The sequence below is a fragment of the Nerophis lumbriciformis genome, linkage group LG33, assembly GCF_033978685.3.
Source record: "Nerophis lumbriciformis linkage group LG33, RoL_Nlum_v2.1, whole genome shotgun sequence".
Lineage (NCBI taxonomy): Eukaryota > Metazoa > Chordata > Actinopteri > Syngnathiformes > Syngnathidae > Nerophis > Nerophis lumbriciformis.
Genome location: NC_084580.2, coordinates 19,816,393 through 19,840,422, shown reverse-complemented (window position 1 = coordinate 19,840,422; position 24,030 = coordinate 19,816,393). Strand labels below are relative to the sequence as shown.

General features: G+C 38.1%; 1 protein-coding gene across 2 annotated transcripts in view; it reads left to right on the top strand.

The window, feature by feature from the left end:
- Positions 1-24,030, top strand: part of ephb3a (eph receptor B3a) — a 253,578-nt gene that overhangs the window by 74,692 nt on the left and 154,856 nt on the right. For both annotated transcript variants that reach the window (XM_061928803.2, XM_061928804.1), the window contains exon 2: positions 17,011-17,075. In XM_061928803.2, coding sequence (XP_061784787.1) covers positions 17,011-17,075 — 65 coding nt within the window. The remainder of the gene's footprint in view (positions 1-17,010; positions 17,076-24,030) is intronic.

Genomic DNA, 24,030 nt, shown 5'->3' with positions numbered 1-24,030 from the left:
CAATATAAAAACAGTTACCCATAAACTAGTAATTAATGAAAATGAGTAAAATTAACTGTTAAAGGTTAGTACCAGGGATATCTGATAATGGCTTTTTGCCGATATCCGATATTCCGATATTCTCCATAAAAACAAAACAAAAAAACTAACAAAAAAAACGATACCGATAATAAAAAAAATTATACCGATAATTTCCGATATTAAATTTTAAAGCATTTATCGACATCACTAATAATAATGTGTTGTTGTCTAGTGCAGCGTTTTTCAACCACTGGGAAATTATGCAACTTCACCTAATTGGTCCAAAAATATTTTTTGCAAATCAATAAATAGAATAATTAAGGATGTTCGATAATGGCTTTTTTGCCGTTATCCGATATTCCGATATTGTCCAACTCTTAATTACCGATACCGATACCAACCGATATATACAGTCGTGGAATTAACACATTATTATGCCTAATTTGGACAACCGGGTATGGTGAAGATAAGGTCATTTAAAAAAAAAAATAATAAAATAAAATAAGATAAATAAATCAAAAACATTTTCTTGAATAAAAAAGAAAGTAAAACAATATAAAAACAGTTACATAGAAACCAGTATTTAATGAAAATGAGTAAAATTAACTGTTGAAGGTTAGTACTAGGGATATCTGATAATGGCTTTTTGCCGATATCCGATATTGTCCAACTCTTTAATTAGCGATACCGATATCAACTGATACCGATATATACAGTCGTGGAATTAACACATTAGTATGCCTAATTTGGACAACCAGGTATGGTGAAGATAAGGTCCTTTAAAAAAAAATTAATAAAATAAAATAAGATAAATAAATTAAAAACATTTTCTTGAATAAAAAAGAAAGTAAAACAATATAAAAACAGTTACATAGAAACCAGTAATTAATGAAAATGAGTAAAATTAACTGTTAAAGGTTAGTACTAGGGATATCTGATAATGGCTTTTTGCCGATATCCGATATTCCGATATTGTCCAACTCTTTAATTACCGATACCGATATCAACCGATACCGATATATACAGTCGTGGAATTAACACATTGTTATGCCTAATTTGGACAACCAGGTATGGTGAAGATAAGGTCCTTTTTAAAAGAATTCATAAAATAAAATAAGATAAATAAATTAAAAACATTTTCTTGAATAAAAAAGAAAGTAAAACAATATAAAAACAGTTACATAGAAACCAGTAATTAATGAAAATGAGTAAAATTAACTGTTAAAGGTTAGTACTAGGGATATCTGATAATGGCTTTTTGCCGATATCCGATATTCCGATATTGACCAACTCTTTAATTACCGATACCGATATCAACCGATACCGATATATACAGTCGTGGAATTAACACATTATTATGCCTAATTTGGACAACCAGGTATGGTGAAGATAAGGTCCTTTTTAAAAGAATTCATAACATAAAATAAGATAAATAAATTAAAAACATGTTCTTGAATAAAAAAGAAAGTAAAACAATATAAAAACAGTTACATAGAAACCAGTAATTAATGAAAATGAGTCAAATTAACTGTTAAAGGTTAGTACTAGGGATATCTGATAATGGCTTTTTGCCGATATCCGATATTCCGATATTGTCCAACTCTTAATTACCGATACCGATACCAACCGATATATACAGTCGTGGAATTAACACATTATTATGCCTAATTTGGACAACCAGGTATGGTGAAGATAAGGTCCTTTTTAAAATAATTCATGAAATAAAATAATATAAATAAATTAAAAACATTTTCTTGAATAAAAAAAGAAAGTAAAACAATATAAAAACAGTTACATAGAAACTAGTAATGAATGAAAATGAGTAAAATTAACTGTTAAAGGTTAGTACTAGGGATATCTGATAATGGCTTTTTGCCGATTTCCGATATTGTCCAACTCTTTAATTACCGTTACCGATATCAACCGATACCGATATATACAGTCGTGGAATTAACACATTATTATGCCTACCGTAATTTGGATAACCAAGTATGGTGAAGATAAGGTACTTTTAAAAAAAATTCATAAAATAAAATAAGATAAATAAATAAAATAAAAAATTCTTGAATAAAAAAGAAAGTAAAACAATATAAAAACAGTTACACAGAAACTAGTAATTAATGAAAATGAGTAAAATGAACTGTTAAAGGTTAGTACTAGGGATATCTGATAATGGCTTTTTGCCGATATTCCGATATTGTCCAACTCTTTAATTACCGATACCGATATCAACCGATACCGATATATACAGTCGTGGAATTAACACATTATTATGCCTAATTTGGACAACCAGGTATGGTGAAGATAAGGTCCTTTTTAAAAGAATTCATAAAATAAGATAAATAAATTAAAAACATTTTCTTGAATAAAAAAGAAAGTAAAACAATATAAAAACAGTTACACATAAACTAGTAATTAATTAAAATTAGTAAAATTAACTGTTAAAGGTTAGTACTAGGGATATCTGATAATGGCTTTTTGCCGATATCCGATATTCCGATATTGTCCAACTCTTAATTACCGATACCGATACCAACCGATATATACAGTCGTGGAATTAACACATTATTATGCCTAATTTGGACAACCAGTTATGGTGAAGATAAGGTCCTTTTTAAAAAAATTCATAAAATAAAATAAGATAAATAAATTAAAAACATTTTCTTGAATAAAAAAGAAAGTAAAACAATATAAAAACAGTTACACAGAAACTAGTAATTAATGAAAATGAGTAAAATTAACTGTTAAAGGTTAGTACTAGGGATATCTGATAATGGCTTTTTGCCGATATCCGATATTCCGACATTGTCCAAAAAAACAACAAAAAAAACCAAACAAAAAAAACGATACCGATAATAAAAAAAATTATACCGATAATTTCCGATATTAAATTTTAAAGCATTTATCGACATCACTAATAATAATGTGTTGTTGTCTAGTGCAGCGTTTTTCAACCACTGGGAAATTATGCAACTTCACCTAATTGGTCCAAAAATATTTTTTGCAAATCAATAAATAGAATAATTAGGGATGTCCGATAACGGCTTTTTTGCCGATATCCGATATTCCGATATTGTCCGACTCTTAATTACCGATACCGACACCAACCGATATATACAGTCGTGGAATTAACACATTATTATGCCTAATTTGGACAACCAGGTATGGTGAAGATAAGGTCATTTAAAAAAAAAAAATAATAAAATAAAATAAGATAAATAAATTAAAAACATTTTCTTGAATAAAAAAGAAAGTAAAACAATATAAAAACAGTTACACAGAAACTAGTAATTAATGAAAATTAGTAAAATTAACTGTTAAAGGTTAGTACTAGGGATATCTGATAATGGCTTTTTGCCGATATCCGATATTCCGATATTGTCCAAAAAAACAACAACAAAAAACTAACAAAAAAAACGATACCGATAATTAAAAAAATTATACCGATAATTTCCGATATAAAATTTTAAAGCATTTATCGACATCACTAATAATAATGTGTTGTTGTCTAGTGCAGCGTTTTTCAACCACTGGGAAATTATGCAACTTCACCTAATTGGTCCAAAAATATTTTTTTGCAAATCAATAAATAGAATAATTAGGGATGTCCGATAACGGCTTTTTTGCCGATATCCGATATTCCGATATTGTCCGACTCTTAATTATCGATACCGACACCAACCGATATATACAGTCGTGGAATTAACACATTATTATGCCTAATTTGGACAACCAGGTATGGTGAAGATAAGGTCATTTAAAAAAAAATTAATAAAATAAAATAAGATAAATAAATTAAAAACATTTTCTTGAATAAAAAAGAAAGTAAAACAATATAAAAACAGTTACACAGAAACTAGTAATTAATGAAAATGAGTAAAATTAAATGTTAAAGGTTAGTACTAGGGATATCTGATAATGGCTTTTTGCCGATATCCGATATTCCGATATTGTCCAAAAAAACAACAAAAAAAAACTAACAAAAAAAACGATACGGATAATAAAAAAAATGATACCGATAATTTCCGATATTAAATTTTAAAGCATTTATCGACATCACTAATAATAATGTGTTGTTGTCTAGTGCAGCGTTTTTCAACCACTGGGAAATTATGCAACTTCACCTAATTGGTCCAAAAATATTTTTTGCAAATCAATAAATAGAATAATTAGGGATGTTCGATAATGGCTTTTTTCCCGATATCCGATATTCCGATATTGTCCAACTCTTAATTACCGATACCGATACCAACCGATATATACAGTCGTGGAATTAACACATTATTATGCCTAATTTGGACAACCAGGTATGGTGAAGATAAGGTCATTTTAAAAAAAATTAATAAAATAAAATAAGATAAATAAATTAAAAACATTTTCTTGAATAAAAAAGAAAGTAAAACAATATAAAAACAGTTACACAGAAACTAGTAATTAATGAAAATGAGTCAAATTAACTGTTAAAGGTTAGTACTAGGGATATCTGATAATGGCTTTTTGCCGATATCCGATATTCCGATATTGTCCAAAAAAACAACAACAAAAAAACTAACAAAAAAAACGATACCGATAATAAAAAAAATTATACCGATAATTTCCGGTATTAAATTTTAAAGCATTTATCGACATCACTAATAATAATGTGTTGTTGTTTAGTGCAGTGTTTTTCAACCACTGGGAAATTATGCAACTTCACCTAATTGGTCCAAAAATATTTTTTGCAAATCAATAAATAGAATAATTAGGGATGTCCGATAACGGCTTTTTTGCCGATATCCGATATTCCGATATTGTCCGACTCTTAATTACCGATACCGACACCAACCGATATATACAGTCGTGGAATTAACACATTATTATGCCTAATTTGGACAACCAGGTATGGTGAAGATAAGGTCATTTAAAAATAAATTAATAAAATAAAATAAGATAAATAAATTAAAAACATTTTCTTGAATAAAAAAGAAAGTAAAACAATATAAAAACAGTTACACAGAAACTAGTAATTAATGAAAATGAGTAAAATTAAATGTTAAAGGTTAGTACTAGGGATATCTGATAATGGCTTTTTGCCGATATCCGATATTCCGATATTGTCCAAAAAAACAACAAAAAAAAACTAACAAAAAAAACGATACGGATAATAAAAAAAATGATACCGATAATTTCCGATATTAAATTTTAAAGCATTTATCGACATCACTAATAATAATGTGTTGTTGTCTAGTGCAGCGTTTTTCAACCACTGGGAAATTATGCAACTTCACCTAATTGGTCCAAAAATATTTTTTGCAAATCAATAAATAGAATAATTAGGGATGTTCGATAATGGCTTTTTTCCCGATATCCGATATTCCGATATTGTCCAACTCTTAATTACCGATACCGATACCAACCGATATATACAGTCGTGGAATTAACACATTATTATGCCTAATTTGGACAACCAGGTATGGTGAAGATAAGGTCATTTTAAAAAAAATTAATAAAATAAAATAAGATAAATAAATTAAAAACATTTTCTTGAATAAAAAAGAAAGTAAAACAATATAAAAACAGTTACACAGAAACTAGTAATTAATGAAAATGAGTCAAATTAACTGTTAAAGGTTAGTACTAGGGATATCTGATAATGGCTTTTTGCCGATATCCGATATTCCGATATTGTCCAAAAAAACAACAACAAAAAAACTAACAAAAAAAACGATACCGATAATAAAAAAAATTATACCGATAATTTCCGGTATTAAATTTTAAAGCATTTATCGACATCACTAATAATAATGTGTTGTTGTTTAGTGCAGTGTTTTTCAACCACTGGGAAATTATGCAACTTCACCTAATTGGTCCAAAAATATTTTTTGCAAATCAATAAATAGAATAATTAGGGATGTCCGATAACGGCTTTTTTGCCGATATCCGATATTCCGATATTGTCCGACTCTTAATTACCGATACCGACACCAACCGATATATACAGTCGTGGAATTAACACATTATTATGCCTAATTTGGACAACCAGGTATGGTGAAGATAAGGTCCTTTTTAAAAGAATTAATAAAATAAAATAAGATAAATAAATTAAAAACATTTTCTTGAATAAAAAAGAAAGTAAAACAATATAAAAACAGTTACATAGAAACCAGTAATTAATGAAAATGAGTAAAATTAACTGTTAAAGGTTAGTACTAGGGATATCTGATAATGGCTTTTTGCCGATATCCGATATTCCGATATTGACCAACTCTTTAATTACCGATACTGATATCAACCGATACCGATATATACAGTCGTGGAATTAACACATTATTATGCCTAATTTGGACAACCAGGTATGGTGAAGATAAGGTCCTTTTTAAAAGAATTCATAAAATAAAATAAGATAAATAAATTAAAAACATGTTCTTGAATAAAAAAGAAAGTAAAACAATATAAAAACAGTTACGTAGAAACCAGTAATTAATGAAAATGAGTAAAATTAACTGTTAAAGGTTAGTACTAGGGATATCTGATAATGGCTTTTTGCCGATATCCGATATTCCGACATTGTCCAACTCTTTAATTACCGATACCGATATCAACCGATACCGATATATACAGTCGTGGAATTAACACATTATTATGCCTAATTTGGACAACCAGGTATGGTGAAGATAAGGTCCTTTTTAAAAGAATTCATAAAATAAAATAAGATAAATAAATAAAATAAAACATTCTTGAATAAAAAAGAAAGTGAAACAATATAAAAACAGTTACACAGAAACTAGTAATTAATGAAAATGAGTAAAATTAACTGTTAAAGGTTAGTACTAGGGATATCTGATAATGGCTTTTTGCCGATATTCCGATATTGTCCAACTCTTTAATTACCGATACCGATATCAACCGATACCGATATATACAGTCGTGGAATTAACACATTATTATGCCTAATTTGGACAACCAGGTATGGTGAAGATAAGGTCCTTTTTAAAAGAATTCATAAAATAAAATAAGATAAATAAATAAAATAAAAAATTCTTGAATAAAAAAGAAAGTAAAACAATATAAAAACAGTTACATAGAAACTAGTAATTAATGAAAATGAGTAAAATTAACTGTTAAAGGTTAGTACTAGGGATATCTGATAATGGCTTTTTTGCCGATATCCGATATTCCGATATTGTCCAACTCTTTAACTACCGATACCGATATCAACCGATACCGATATATACAGTTGTAGAATTAACACGTTATTATGCCTAATTTGGATAACCAAGTATGGTGAGGATAAGGTACTTTTAAAAAAAATTCATAAAATAAAATAAGATAAATAAATCAAATAAAAAATTCTTGAATAAAAAAGAAAGTAAAACAATACAAAAACAGTTACATAGAAACTAGTAATTAATTAAAATTAGTAAAATTAACTGTTAAAGGTTAGTATTATTAGTAGACCAGCAGCAGGCAGAATCATGTGTGCTTACGGACTGTATCCCGGCAGACTGTATTGATATATATTGATATATAATGTAGGAACCAGAATATTAATAACAGAAAGAAACAACACTTTTGTGTGAATGAGTGTAAATGAAGTTTTTTGGGTTGGTGCACTAATTGTAAGTGTATCTTGTGTTTTTTTATGTTGATTTAATTAAAAAAAATAGAATAAAAAAAAATAACAACAAAAACCATACCGATAATAAAAAAAACGATACCGATAATTTCTGATATTAAATTTTAAAGCATTTATCGACATCACTAATAATAATGTGCCGTTGTCTAGTGCAGTGTTTTTCAACCTTTTTTGAGCCAAGGCACATTTTTTTCATAAAAAAAACACGAAGGAACACCACCAGCAGAAATGGTTAAAAAATGAAACTCCACCAGGTTGTCGTGCCTTATTTTGAGTTTGCTGTTGTTTCCTGTGCGTAGTGCTTTAGTTCCTGTCTTGCGCTGTTATTTTGGTGACCCTTCCTGTTTTGTTGGTGTTCTCCTGTAGCGGTTTCATGTCTTCCTTTGAGTGCTATTGCCCGCACCTGCTTTGTTTCCGCAATCAAGACTACCGTATTTTTCGGAGTATAAGTCGCTCCGGAGTATAAGTCGCACCGTTCGAAAATGCATAATAAAGAAGGAAAAAAACATATATAAGTCGCATTTTTGGGGGGGAAATGTATTCGATAAAAGCCAACACCAAGAATAGACATTTGAAAGGCAATTTAAAATAAATAAAGAATAGTGAACAACAGGCTGAATAAGTGTACGTTATATGAGGCATAAATAACCAACTGGTATGTTAACGTAACATATTATGGTAAGAGTCATTCAAATAACTATAACATATAGAACATGCTATACGTTTACCAAACAATCTGTCACTCCTAATCGCTAAATCCCATGAAATCTTATACGTCTAGTCTCTTACGTGAATGAGATAAATAATATTATTTGATATTTTACGCTAATGTGTTAATAATTTCACACATAAGTCGCTCCGGAGTATAAGTCGCACCCCGGCCAAACTATGAAAAAAACTGCGACTTCTAGTCGGAAAAATACGGTATTTAAGTTGTGCGTACGCTATCCTTCTTTGTGGGGACATTGTTGATTGTCACGTCATGTACGGATGTACTTTGTGGACGCCGTCTCTGCTCCACACGCTGTAAGTCTTTGCTGTCGTCCAGCATTCTGTTTTTGTTTACTTTGTAGCCAGTTCAGTTTTACTTTTGTTTTGCATAGCCATAAGACAAAAGGCAAGTCCCGCTAGGGAAAAGGCACTGAAGCATAAGTATCAGTCCATCTTAAATGAGCTCAGGCCCAGCGAAGCCGACAGCGTTTCTGGGTGTTGTTGATAAACGGTTTTCGCTTTGCATAGGAGAGTTTTAACTTGCACTTACAGATGTAGCGACCAACTGTAATTACTGACAGTGGGTTTCTGAAGTGTTCCTGAGCCCATGTGGTGATGTCCTTTACACACTGATGTCGCTTGTTGATGCAGTACAGCCTGAGGGATGGAAGGTCACGGGCTTAGCTGCTTACGTGCAGTGATTTCTCCAGATTCTCTGAACCCTTTGATGATATTACGGACCGTAGATGGTGAAATCCCTAAATTCCTTGCAATAGCTGGTTGAGAAAGGTTTTCCTTAAACTGTTCAACAATTTGCTCACGCATTTGTTGACAAAGTGGTGACCCTCGCCCCATCCTTGTTTGTGAATGACTGAGCATTTCATGGAACCTACTTTTATACCCAATCATGGCACCCACCTGTTCCCAATTTGCCTGCACACCTGTGGGATGTTCCAAATAAGTGTTTGATGAGCATTCCTCAACTTTATCAGTATTTATTGCCACCTTTCCCAACTTCTTTGTCACGTGTTGCTGGCATCAAATTCTAAAGTTAATGATTATTTGCAAAAAAAATACAATTTGAACATCAAATATGTTGTCTTTGTAGCATATTCAACTGAATATGCGTTGAAAATGATTTGCAAATCATTGTATTCCGTTTATATTTACATCGAACACAATTTCCCAACTCATATGGAAACGGGGTTTGTAGTTCATGCACATTCAGATAAATTCTTCAAAATTACAATTTTGGCCGGGGGGCCGGGCTGTATATTATATGCGCACTAATTGACTGAAAGAGCACGCACTTGGCGCGATGATGTCATGTTATCCATGGAAAAATGCATTTTTAGACCATATGATTTGCCTGAGCGGCTAGGAGACCCCGAGAGTAACAAGCGGTTGCCTTGTTGAATTCCCATTAAGAACAATAAATCAATTTTTAGTATACGTTTGCTGGTTTCAAGAAATGTAACGCCGAGCGCATATCATTATGTCAAGATAATGGCACTAGCATTTACTTCATTTAAGAATATTTTTCAACATATTGGGCAAAAAGGTCTTTTTTTTTTCTAGTGCACTTTTATTAGTGAGAATATACTTATTTGAAGGTATTTTTGGGTTCATTGAGGTTAGCTAATTTGACTTGTTTTGGAAAGTCTTGACAAGCCAAATTTTCTTGTTCTATTGGCAGATAATTTTGCTTAGTTCAAATTAAGGCTGAAACGACGCGTCCACGTAGTCGACGTCATCGGTTACGTAAATACGTCGACGCCGTTTTTGTGCGTCGGCGCGTCGCATATTTACGTCACACTACTTTACTGTCATGGCGGAGCGCAAAGCAGACGATGCGAGCGAGGGGGAAAAAGCATGCCAAAAGTCGTCAAAAGTGTGGGAGTATTTCAATAAACGGCCTAATAATGTTGTTGTATGCACACTGTGTCGAGCGGAAATGGCCTATCATAGCAGCACAACGGCTATGAACGAACATTTGAAAAGAAAACCCCCGACAGCGTTCTTGCCATCACCATCAACAAGTCAATCGTCCGCGTGCGTATACGTTGTCATTATTACACAAAAACATGAATGTGTCATTTGTATCTGCGTTGTAAATTCATAAACTAAAGCACCGTTTCGCTCTGAGAGGCGCGTTTGGCGTGCCTGTTCAGTGTTTACAAAGACGCGCTCCCCTTTAACGCTGTGGAGAGGCGGCGGCGGCGAGCGAGCGGCGAGGCGGGGCTCGCCGGGAGCGACGCCGCAATCGTGCCCAGGTGCGCGATCCGCGCAGTTGGAAGAGAAAAGACTTTGTGTAAAATTAAAAGATTGTAAACCTGGCAAAGCCGTCTGGCGTTCAGTCTGTCGGTCCTGAAAGAACCCCACGGCACAAGACGTGTCACAAACGCTAACGTTAATTAGTTGTGCAAATACCTTTTACAACATTAACAGTTACATATACTATGTACAAACCAACAATTAACTTTCACTTTAATCATACTATCATTGTTGTGTTATTAAGCAAAATAAGCAATACTTTTACTTTTGTTGAAATGTTTACACTGTACACTTTTTTGTATTAAATGTTTAGCTTTATTTTTTGCACATTTTAGCAAATAAGCAATACTTTTACTTTTGTTGAAATGTTTACACTTGTTACAGAATATTTCCGTTTTGCACTTTTTTGTATTGGATGTTTATCTTTATTTTTGCACATTTTAAAGCAAAATAAGCAATACTTTTACTTTTGAAATGCTTATACTATTCCAGAATATTAAGATTTGCACTGGATGTTTACTTTTATATGTGCACATTAAAAAGCAAATAAGCTACTTTTAATTTTGTTAAATGTTAAAAGTTTTAAATGTTTACATTGTTACAGAATATTTTGTCATGTTGTTGTCAATGTTGACTGACTAGTGGCCATACTTTTTTTTTTGTAAATAAAAGCCATGCCTTTTGAAAAAACTGGCCTACATTTATTTTTTCCTCTTCATTTTAAATAAAATAAAAAAATCGGTAAAAGGAAAAATAATCTATAGATTAATCGAAAAAAAAAATCTATAGATTAACCGATTAATCGAAAAAAATAATCTATAGATTAATCGATAGAAAAATAATCATTAGCTGCAGCCTTAGTTCAAATAAAATACCACTCATTTTTGTATGTTTTTGAACACTGACTTTAGGCCGTACTCTCTTTATGCACGACTCTGGCCTCAACGAGTTTGCTGGAGTGTTCATTTTGACGGCTTAAACGTCTTATTTATGAAGTAATGAATCACCTCTGCGTAGCGCACCAGGCATCCATGCGACTGCTCTTTCTCAGCAATATAAACAGCAGTAAACAGCACATATCAAAAATAATAACAGATTAGCTTGTAAATTCTCATTTCTCTTCACTTCACTTGTCAGGATGACTCTTCTGCAGATGCCGCTTCAAGTTTGTTGTCATTTTTTTTTGTGGTTTTACACTGTGTCTGTTCCTATGACAGCTCTTATCTTCCTCTTCTTTACACATACTGCATTGTGTAACTTGATACCATATTTTAGCATTCGGTATCGTTTTCGTGTTGCAAACCTTTAAGCCAGTGTTTTTCAACCACTGTGTGCCGTGGGAGATTAAGGGGTTTCTGGGTATTTGTTCTGTTGTGTTTATCTTCCATATCAGTAGGTGGCAGCCAGTAGCTAACTGCTTTGTAGATGTCGGAAACAGCGGGAGGTAGCGTGCAGGTAAAAAAAAGGTGTCTTAACGCCATACAGGCCACACTGAGGGTGGCCGTATAAACAACTTTAACACTGTTACAAATATCTGCAGCATCGCATGGACATCGGGGGCGGTACCTCTGGATTGACAGACCAAGGTGGTGGTTCCTCTCTTTAAGAAGGGGAACCCGGAGGGTGTGTTCTAACTATCGTTGGATCACACTCCTCAGCCTTCCCGGTAAGGTCTACTCAGGTGTACTGGAGAGGAGGCTACGCCGGATAGTCGAACCTCGAATTCAGGAGGAACAGTGTGGTTTTCGTCCTGGTCGTGGAACTGTGGACCGGCTCTATACTCTCGGCAGGGTCCTTGAGGGTGCATGGGAGTTTGCCCAACCAGTCTACATGTGCTTTGTGGACTTGGAGAAGGCATTCGACCGTGTCCCTCGGGAAGTCCTGTGGGGAGTGCTCAGGGAGTATGGGGTATCGGACTGTCTGATTGTGGCAGTCCGCTCCCTGTATGATCAGTGCCAGAGCTTGGTCCGCATTGCCGGTAGTAAGTCGGACACGTTTCCAGTGAGGGTTGGACTCCGCCAAGGCTGCCCTTTGTCACCGATTCTGTTCATAACTTTTATGGACAGAATTCTAGGCGCAGTCAAGGCGTTGAGGGGATCTGGTTTGGTGGCTGCAGGATTAGGTCTCTGCTTTTTGCAGATGATGTGGTCCTGATGGCTTCATCTGGCCAGGATCTTCAGCTCTCACTGGATCGGTTCGCAGCTGAGTGTGAAGCGACTGGGATGAGAATCAGCACCTCCAAGTCCGAGTCCATGGTTCTCGCCCGGAAAAGGGTGGAGTGCCATCTCTGGGTTGGGGAGGAGATCTTGCCCCAAGTGGAGGAGTTCAAGTACCTCGGAGTCTTGTTCACGAGTGAGGGAAGAGTGGATCGTGAGATCGACAGGCGGATCGGTGCGGCGTCTTCAGTAATGCGGACGCTGTATCGATCCGTTGTGGTGAAGAAGGAGCTGAGCCGGAAGGCAAAGCTCTCGATTTACCGGTCGATCTACGTTCCCATCCTCACCTAAGGTCATGAGCTTTGGGTTATGACCGAAAGGACAAGATCACGGGTACAAGCGGCTGAAATGAGTTTCCTCCGCCGGGTGGCGGGGCTCTCCCTTAGAGATAGGGTGAGAAGCTCTGCCATCCGGGAGGAGCTCAAAGTAAAGCTGCTGCTCCTCCACATCGAGAGGAGCCAGATGAGGTGGTTCGGGCATCTGGTCAGGATGCCACCCGAACGCCTCCCTAGGGAGGTGTTTAGGGCACGTCCGACCGGTAGGAGGCCGCGGGGAAGACCCAGGACACGTTGGGAAGACTATGTCTCCCGGCTGGCCTGGGAACGCCTCGGGGTCCCACAGGAAGAGCTGGACGAAGTGGCTGGGGAGAGGGAAGTCTGGGCTTCCCTGCTTAGGCTGCTGCCCCCGCGACCCGACCTCGGATAAGCGGAAGAAGATGGATGGATGGATGGATGGACTGTTACAAATATGCGCCACGCTGTGAACCCACACCAAACAAGAATGACAAACACATTTCGGAAGAACATCCACACCGTAACACAACATAAACACAACAGAACAAATACCCAGAAGCCCTTGCAGCACTAACTCTTCCGGGACGCTACAATATACACCCCCCGCTACCCCCCACCCCCGCCCACCTCAACCTCCTCATGCTCTCTCAGGGAGAGCATGTCCCAAATTCCAAGCTGCTGTTTTGAGGCATGTTAAAAAAAAAAAAAAGCACTTTGTGACTTCAATAATAAATATGGCAGTGGCGTGTTTGTGACGACCGGGTCGCATGGTGATGCGGGGCTCGTTCTCCCAGGAATGCAGACGGGCGTCAGACACAGCATGCAGGTAGAAAAAATGATTTATTAAGAATAAAAAAAAAAAAAAAAAAAAGGGAACAAACAAAAACGTGCTCATAGCACTTAAGGCAACACACTAAATGGGCTAGCGCGGGAGCTAGCAAGTGACAAGAGTAGGAAACAAAAGTCGTCAACTGTTGTACGAGAACAAACTAGGAAGCAAGACAGAATGACAGGGAAGGCAGGCTTAAATAATAATGTCAGTGATGACCAACAGGTGCGTGTCGGGAACACACGCGGCAGGTGAAAACAATAAGCAGCCATGGCAACAAACTCAGGTGTACAAACAGGCACTCAAGGAGTCCAAAACTAACAAAAAACACAAGTGCCTCGAAAACATAAACAAAAATATGATCCGGGCAGCGGATCATAACAATTTTGGCATTTTTTTATTCCATAACTTGAGTTGATTTACTTTGGAAAACCTTGTTACATTGTTTAATGCATCCAGCGGGGCATCACAACAAAATTAGGCATAATAATGTGTTAATTCCACGACTGTATATATCGGTATCGGTAATTAAGAGTCGGACAATATCGGGTATCGGCAAAAAAGCCATTATCGGACATCTCTAGTTACAACTGTGCGCTACTTTGTATTAGAAATGGCAACAGCGGAGGGTAAGAATAAGAAAAAGAAAAAGAAGCTTATTGACAATAGCAAACACGCGCACATTTTTGGACTCATGCAGATCCCAAATACACGTCAACAGGAACCAATAATTAATAAAAGTTGGTTGTGCATAATATTGCGAAACAAAACGCTAGATAATAGGTTTACTAACAGGTGCCATTTTGGGGCCCTTCTACCCACACCATAATAATACTCGTATGTTGAAGCACAGTACGTCTGACTATGGTAGCTGTAATGAGCTGACAATCTATCTAGCGGGGGGGGAGGGGGGGGTGTACAAACCCTGTTTCCATATGAGTTGGGAAATTGTGTTAGATGTAAATATAAACGGAATACAATGATTTGCAAATCATTTTCAACCCATATTCAGTTGAATATGCTACAAAGACAACATATTTGATGTTCAAACTCATAAACTTTTTTTTTTTTTTGCAAATAATAATTAACTGAGAATTTCATGACTGCAACACGTGCCAAAGTAGTTGGGAAAGGGCATGTTCACCACTGTGTTACATGGCCTTTCCTTTTAACAACACTCAGTAAAGGTTTGGGAACTGAGGAGACACATTTTTTAAGCTTCTCAGGTGGAATTCTTTCCCATTCTTGCTTGATGTACAGCTTAAGTTGTTCAACAGTCCGGGGGTCTCCCTTGTGGTATTTTAGGCTTCATAATGCACCACACATTTTCAATGGGAGACAGGTCTGGACTACAGGCAGGCCAGTCTAGTACCCGCACTCTTTTACTATGAAGCCACGTTGATGTAACACGTGGCTTGGCATTGTCTTGCTGAAATAAGCAGGGGCGTCCATGGTAACGTTGCTTGGATGGCAACATATGTTGCTCCAAAACCTGTATGTACCTTTCAGCATTAATGGTGCCTTCACAGATGTGTAAGTTACCCATGTCTTAGGCACTAATACACCCCCATACCATCACAGATGCTGGCTTTTCAACTTTGCGCCTATAACAATCCGGATGGTTCTTTTCCTCTTTGGTCCGGAGGACACGACGTCCACAGTTTCCAAAAACAATTTGAAATGTGGACTCGTCAGACCACAGAACACTTTTCCACTTTGTATCAGTCCATCTTAGATGAGCTCAGGCCCAGCGAAGCCGACGGCGTTTCTGGGTGTTGTTGATAAACGGTTTTCGCCTTGCATAGGAGAGTTTTAACTTGCACTTACAGATGTAGCGACCAACTGTAGTTACTGACAGTGGGTTTCTGAAGTGTTCCTGAGCTCATGTGGTGATATTCTTTACACACTGATGTATCTTGTTGATGCAGTACAGCCTGAGGGATCGAAGGTCACGGGGCTTAGCTGCTTACGTGCAGTGATTTCTCCAGATTCTCTGAACCCTTTGATGATATTACGGACCGAAGATGGTGAAATCCCTAAATTCCTTGCAATAGCTGGTTGAGAAAGGTTTTTCTTAAACTGTTCAACAATTTGCTCACGCATTTGTTGACAAAGTGGTGACCCTCGCCCCGTCCTTGTTTGTGAATGACTGAGCATTTCATGGAATCTACTTTTATACCCAATCATGGCACCCACCTGTTCCCAATTTGCCTGTTCACCTCTGGGATGTTCCAAATAAGTGTTTGATGAGCATTCCTCAACTTTATCAGTATTTATTGCCACCTTTACCAACTTCTTTGTCACGTGTTGCTGGCATCAAATTCTAAAGTTAATGATGTTTATCAGTTTGAACATCAAATATGTTGTCTTTGTAGCATATTCAACTGAATATGGGTTGAAAATGATTTGCAAATCATTGTATTCCGTTTATATTTACATCTAACACAATTTCCCAACTCATATGGAAACGGGGTTTGTATATATTTTCAAGTATTTCTTATATATATACAGGTATATAAATAATCCGTTCATGAATGAGTATATCCGTTCGGCCACCGTGTTCAATGGAGAAGTCTGATACCCCTTCCAGCTGTCCTGGATGAACTGAAATTATTTTTTTCCAATCATTTCGGAACTTGCAAGCGTACTTCTTCTTCTTACTCGTCGTCGCCATGTCTCGTCTTCGTTCTTCTGCTTGGTCTCTGTTATGTGTTTGGACATTACTACTTGCCGTAGTTTTGAAGCAATGCATGATGGGAATCCGGATTGTGTGTGAGAGAGGACGCTAAAGGCAGTGCCTTTAAGGCCTGCCCCCAATGTAATTGTTAATTGGGAGAAATTCGGGAGAATGGTTGCCCCGGGAGATTTTCGGGAGGGGCACTGAAATTCGGGAGTCTCCCGGGAAAATCGGGAGTGTCGGCAAGTATGGGCGCACCGGGTTATAAGTCGCAGTGGCGATTTTTGAGGAAATGACAGGATAGTCTGTAAAATATGTTATTGCATTTTTCCTCTTCACTCTCCGAAACTAACATGTCAATCCTGACTTTGCAGAGACCCTCATGGACAGTCGGTGGGCGACCACAGAGCTGGCCTGGACTACGTTCCCAGAGAGCGGGGTGAGCATATGTTTGGTTTTGTAGCCCCTCCCACGCCCATTTAAAAGCATTTTGTTCCATTCGCTCGTTAAAGGGGAACATTATCACCAGACCTATGTAAGTGTCAATATATACCTTGATGTTGCAGAAAAAAGACCATATATTTTTTTAACCGATTTCCGAACTCTAAATGGGTGAATTTTGGCGAATTAAACGCCTTTCTGGTATTCGCTCTCGGAGCGAAGCAATCCGCCATTTTCTCAAACACCGAGTCAAATCAGCTCTGTTATTCTCCGTTCTTTCGACTGTTTTCCGTACCTTGGAGACATCATGCCTCGTCGGTGTGTTGTCGGAGGGTGTAACAACACGAACAGGGACGGATTCAAGTTGCACCAGTGGCCCAAAGATGCCAAAGTGGCAAGAAATCGGACGTTTGTTCCGCACACTTTACCGACGAAAGCTATGCTACGACAGAGATGGCAAGAATGTGTGGATATCCTGCGACACTCAAAGCAGATGCATTTCCAACGATAAAGTCAAAGAAATCTGCCGCCAGACCCCCATTGAATCTGCCGGAGTGTGTGAGCAATTCAGGGACAAAGGACCTCGGTAGCACGGCAAGCAATGGCGGCAGTTTGTTCCCGCAGACGAGCGAGCTAAACCCCCTATCGACCCTAGCTTCCCTGGCCTGCTGACATCAACTCCAAAACTGGACAGATCAGCTTTCAGGAAAAGAGCGCGGATGAGGGTATGTCTACAGAATATATTAATTGATGAAAATTGGGCTGTCTGCACTCTCAAAGTGCATGTTGTTGCCAAAAGTATTTCATATGCTGTAAACCTAGTTCATAGTTGTTAGTTTCCTTTAATGCCAAACAAACACATACCAATTGTTGGTTAGAAGGCGATCGCCGAATTCGTCCTCGCTTTCTCCCGTGTCGCTGGCTGTCGTGTCGTTTTCGTCGGTTTCGCTTGCATACGGTTCAAACCGATATGGCTCAATAGCTTCAGTTTCTTCTTCAATTTCATTTTCGCTACCTGCCTCCACACTACAACCATCCGTTTCAATACATTCGTAATCTGTTGAATCGCTTAAGCCGCTGAAATCCGAGTCTGAATCCGAGCTAATGTCGCTATAGCTTGCTGTTCTATGCGCCATGTTTGTTTGAGTTGGCATCAATATGTGACGTCACAGGAAAATGGACGGATGTATATAACGATGGTTAAAATCAGGCACTTTGAAGCTTTTTTTAGGGATATTGCGTGATGGGTAAAATTTTGAAAAAAACTTCGAAAAATAAAATAAGCCACTGGGAACTGATTTTTAATGGTTTTAACCCTTCTGAAATTGTGATAATGTTCCCCTTTAAGAACCACTGATCTAGATTCATAGACGGTTTAGCCTTTTTTCCACAGATAGTTAGTCCAAAAAGCAATGGCCTGTAGTCAGTGGAAAAGTCACATACTTTTTGAAAGAACTTCTAAAGTGGGTCTTTTAGTTCTGAAGGAATGCCCTTCATGATATGTATTATTTGTAAAAGGCCCAAAAATATGACTATAAAGTCGAAAATAATGCTTCGGAATCGAGACATTAGCAATTTTGCTGAGAATCTTTGTGCATTTTGCTTTTTGGGGGGGCTTTTAGCAGTTCTTTGTAGCTATTTCTAAAAATGTAAGGACCGGTCTCCACAGGGAAGTTTAATAGAAGAGTAAGGTAAAGTTACAAAAGCAGTAAACTCCGGTAGTAACAAGCTTGATTGGCGCTCATAACTCAAAACACTTATCTCAAATCAACGTCGCTCATTGAAATTACCGTATTTTTCAGACTGTAAGGCTCACTTAAAATCATTTTGTTGCACCTTATAACCGGTGCGCCTAACGTACGGAATAATTCCGGTTTTGCTTACCGACCTCGAAGCTATTTGATTTGGTACATGGTGAAATGATAAGTGTGACCAGCAGATGGCAGTCACACATAAGATATACGTGTAGACTGCAATATGACTCAAGTAAACAACACCAACATTTTAAATGTTCCATTGAAAATATAGAACATTACACACGACGCTCAAAAATCCATCAAAATGTTTTTGTACGACTTTGGTAAGCTATGAAGCCGCACCGCTTCAACATGCGAGTATTATTATGGTGTGTGTATAAGGTAAGACGTATTATCTGGCGTTTTGTTTCGCAATACTATGCAATAGCATCTTTTCTTAGCTTCTGGTACCTGCTGATCTGTATTTGGGGTCTGCACGTGACGTCAATAGTTGAATCAGACATTTTGGAATAGGTCGGTCGGCAGCTTTAATCGTCTTTTTTCATCGCTAAATTCCACAGTATTCTGGACATCTGTGTTGGTGAATCTTTTGCAATTTGTTTAATGAACAATGGAGACTGCAAAGAACAAACCTGTAGATGCGATCGGTGTATTAGCGTCTGGCTACAGCAACACAACCAGGAGGACTTGGACTTGGATAGCAGACGCGCTATCCGACGCTAGCCGCCGACCGCATCAATGATCGGGTGAAGTCCTTCGTCGCTCCGTCGATCGCTGGAACGCAGGTGAGCTTCGGTGTTGATGAGCAGATGAGAGCTGGCGTAGGTAGAGAGCTAATGTTTTTAGCATAGCTCTGTCGAGGTCCGTAGCTAAGTTAGCTTCAATGTTAGCAACAGCATTGTTAAGCTTCGCCAGGCTAGAAAGCATTAACCGTGTAGTTACAGGTTCATGGTTTAATAGTATTGTTGATTTTATGTCCATCCTTCCAGTCAGGGGTTTATTTTTTAGGGATATTGCGTGAGTCAAATCAGCTCTGTTATTTTCCGTTTTTTCGACTGTTTTCCGTACCTTGGAGACATCATGCCTCGTCGGTGTGTTGTCGGAGGGTGTAACAACACGAACAGGGACGGATTCAAGTTGCACCAGTGGCCCAAAGATGCGAAAGTGGCAAGAAATCGGACGTTTGTTCCGCACACTTTACCGACGAAAGCTATGCTACGACAGAGATGGCAAGAATGTGTGGATATCCTGCGACACTCAAAGCAGATGCATTTCCAACGATAAAGTCAAAGAAATCTGCCGCCAGACCCCCATTGAATCTGCCGGAGTGTGTGAGCAATTCAGGGACAAAGGACCTCGGTAGCACGGCAAGCAATGGCGGCAGTTTGTTCCCGCAGACGAGCGAGCTAAACCCCCTGGATGTCTTGGCTCACCGTCCCAAGATAATCAAGAGAAGAATATCGACCCTAGCTTCCCTGGCCTGCTGACATGAGGGTATGTCTACAGAATATATTAATTGATGAAAATTGGGCTGTCTGCACTCTCAAAGTGCATGTTGTTGCCAAATGTATTTCATATGCTGTAAACCTAGTTCATAGTTGTTAGTTTCCTTTAATGCCAAACAAACACATACCAATCGTTGGTTAGAAGGCGATCGCCGAATTCGTCCTCGCTTTCTCCCGTGTCACTGGCTGTCGTGTCGTTTTCGTCGGTTTCGCTTGCATACGGTTCAAACCAATAGCTTCAGTTTCTTCTTCAATTTCGTTTTCGCTACCTGCCTCCACACTACAACCATCCGTTCCAATACATGCGTAATCTGTTGAATCGCTTAAGCCGCTGAAATCCGAGTCTGAATCCGAGCTAATGTCGCTATAGCTTGCTGTTCTATGCGCCATGTTTGTTTGTGTCATACTTGCCAACCCTCCCGGATTTTCCGGGAGACTCCCGGAATTCAGCACCTCTCCCGAAAACCTCCCGGGACAAATTTTCTCCTGAAAATCTGCCAAAATTCAGGCACACAATATAAGCAGTGTACCTACCCAATCACGTTATAACTATAGAATGATGGAGGGCGAGTTTTTGGTTTCTTATGTGGGTTTATTGTTAGGCAGTTTCATTAACGTCCTCCCAGCGCGGTTACAACACACAACAACAGCATTTCGTCTACCGTAAAGCAGTTTGTCTGCCGTAAACAGCAATGTTGTGACACTCTTAAACAGGACAATACTGCCATCTACTGTGAATTTGATGAAAGCACTTTTTGCGTGCCACAAAGCAATGCATCATCAGTGAGGGCGTTCAACATGGTTAGAAAAATAGTGACAATTAGAACAAGGATGGACAATTCAACCCTTTACTCAACAATGAGTAGATGAGTGTTATGTGTGTGTATATGTGACTAAAATAAAATAATAAATGAACACTGAAATTGAAGTATTTATTTTATCTATGTATATATATATATATATATATATATATATATGAAATACTTGACTTAGTATTTCTTATATATATATGTATATATATATATATATATATATATATATGAAATACTTGACTTAGTATTTCTTTTACATATATATATATATATATATATATATATATATATATATATATATGAAATACTTGACTTGGTGAATCCTAGCTGTAAATATACTCCACGCCCCCAACCACGCCCCGCCCCCGCCCCGCCCCCCACCTCCCGAAATCGGAGGTCTCAAGGTTGGCAAGTATGGTTTGTGTTGGCATCACTATGTGATGTCACAGGAAAATGGACGGGTGTATATAACGATGGTTAAAATCAGGCACTTTGAAGCTTTTTTTAGGGATATTGCGTGATGGGTAAAATTTTGAAAAAAACTTCGAAAAATAAAATAAGCCACTGGGAACTGATTTCTAATGGTTTTAACCCTTCTGAAATTGTGATAATTTTCCCCTTTAAAAGCCTACTGAAACCCACTACTTTTTTATTTTTTATTTTTTATTTTTATTTTTATTTTTTTTTTTTTTTTTATGTCCTGTCCAGCTTCTCAGGCAAATCATATAGTTGATGTAGATGCCCATGTCGGCTGTTCAGATTTACTTTACAAAAGAGAAGTGTAGGATACTTCTCTTGTTGCCTTATTTGTATTTGACTTTATTAAATGTATTTATATTATCATTTAGTGCAGCCGGGCCGGAGCAGGAGGGGATAGAAAGAGAAAAAAAAAGAAGACAGAGGGGGAAATTGTGGGGACAAGAGGGGGATTAGACAGAGAGACAAAAACAACAACAGCAAACAACAACAACAACAACAATAGAGCAACATCAGCAAATATGACATGTACAAATATGATGGTAAAAGTAATAGCAAATAAGCAGTTAGCGAAAAATAAAAAATAATACAGAAATGACAATGAGCATTATTACACTACAAATGGATCAATACAAATACCAATAGAAATAGCGCTATTGATAATGAACAATACCAATAATTTACCTTTATTATCAACAATACAGTTGTTTAAATGCAACAATACATATACGTAATGATAACTTGAGATACGAAAGAATGCAGAAAAATGGAGGGGGAGAAAGAGAAGCAACCTACATTAACCTTGTAGATTGTTATAGTCACAATAGGTTAAGCTTTGTCAGTGTGCCATGTGTTACACCCAGTTTACCCTAGGGCAACAACGTTAATATATGTTTGATGAAACGTGATTATGTGCATGAGTGTAAGTATGCATATGTACTTGTATATGTACAGAATGTGTATATGTGTTTGTACAATGAATGTATATGTACAGAATGTGTATATGTGTTTGTACAGTGAATGTATATGTACAGTATGTGTATGTGTATGTTTGTATATTGAATGTGCGTGTGGATGTACGAACATTAGGTAGGTAAATATGTACTGTATTTGTGTATGTATGTGGGAGCGTAGGTACCTATGTACGTATGTGAGCATATGTGAATTTGCATGTACAATACATTCGACTCCCAGAGTGCGTGGGAGCCAGAGCACGGCCCCATCACCCCCGAGAGCCCAACCCACAAACAGGAGGCGTGGTGCCCAGGGAACCAGGGACCACCGCCCCCACGCAGCCAAGCCGGCCAGCGACAGGAACCCCAGAGCCCGACCCACCGTACCGCCCACAAGGGCCAGCAGCAGGCCGCAGACAGACGCACCCGGCGGAGGACAGGGCACGAGAAAAGCAGGGGACAGCCAGACCCCAAGCCAGCGAGAGACCACACCCCACACGGGCAGAAAGGCGAGACGCCCCGCCCGAAGGACCCAGAGACTCCCCGCAACCGGACGGGAAGACCGCCCCCGCCCCACCGGCAACCGGGCCCCCACGAGCCCACCCCCCACCCCCGGAGAGCGCGGCGAGGCCAGCCCCCGGCCACCCCACCCAAACCGGCCGCCGCAGGACCACCCAGGCACAGGGCCACGGGAACCACCCACCCCACCCGCAGGGACCCCAACGATGGAGATGGAACAACCAGCAACCGCCCCGCCGAGCCCCCCCCCTGAGGGAGGGGAAAAATTAAAAAATAATATTAATAAAATATATTTTAAAAATAAATAAATAAATAAATAAATTAATTAATTAATTAAAAAAAAAAAGAATTAAAAGAAGATCACAGACATGCTGACAAACAAGGTCACTACCCCAGCAACTGGCCGACTCGCAGCACCTCGGAATACCTTGCAGCACCAAGCTACCACAATAGACGCAGGGACTAGGCCCAACAGGCCCCAACCAAGACGGGCACCCGGAAGGGATGGACTACTACCGACCACGCAGTCTGATAGTTTATATATCAATGATGAAATCTTAACATTGCAACACATGCCAATACGGCCGGGTTAACTTATAAAGTGCAATTTTAAATTTCCCGGGAAACTTCCGGTTGAAAACGTCTATGTATGATGACGTATGCACGTGACGTCAATAGTTGAATCAGACATTTTGCAATAGGTCGGTCGGCAGCTTTAATCGTCTTTTTTCATCGCTAAATTCCACAGTATTCTGGACATCTGTGTTGGTGAATCTTTTGCAATTTGTTTAATGAACAATGGAGGCAGCAAAGAACAAACCTGTAGATGCGATCGGTGTATTAGCGTCTGGCTACAGCAACGCAACCAGGAGGACTTGGACTTGGATAGCAGACGCGCTATCCGACGCTAGCCGCCGACCGCATCAATGA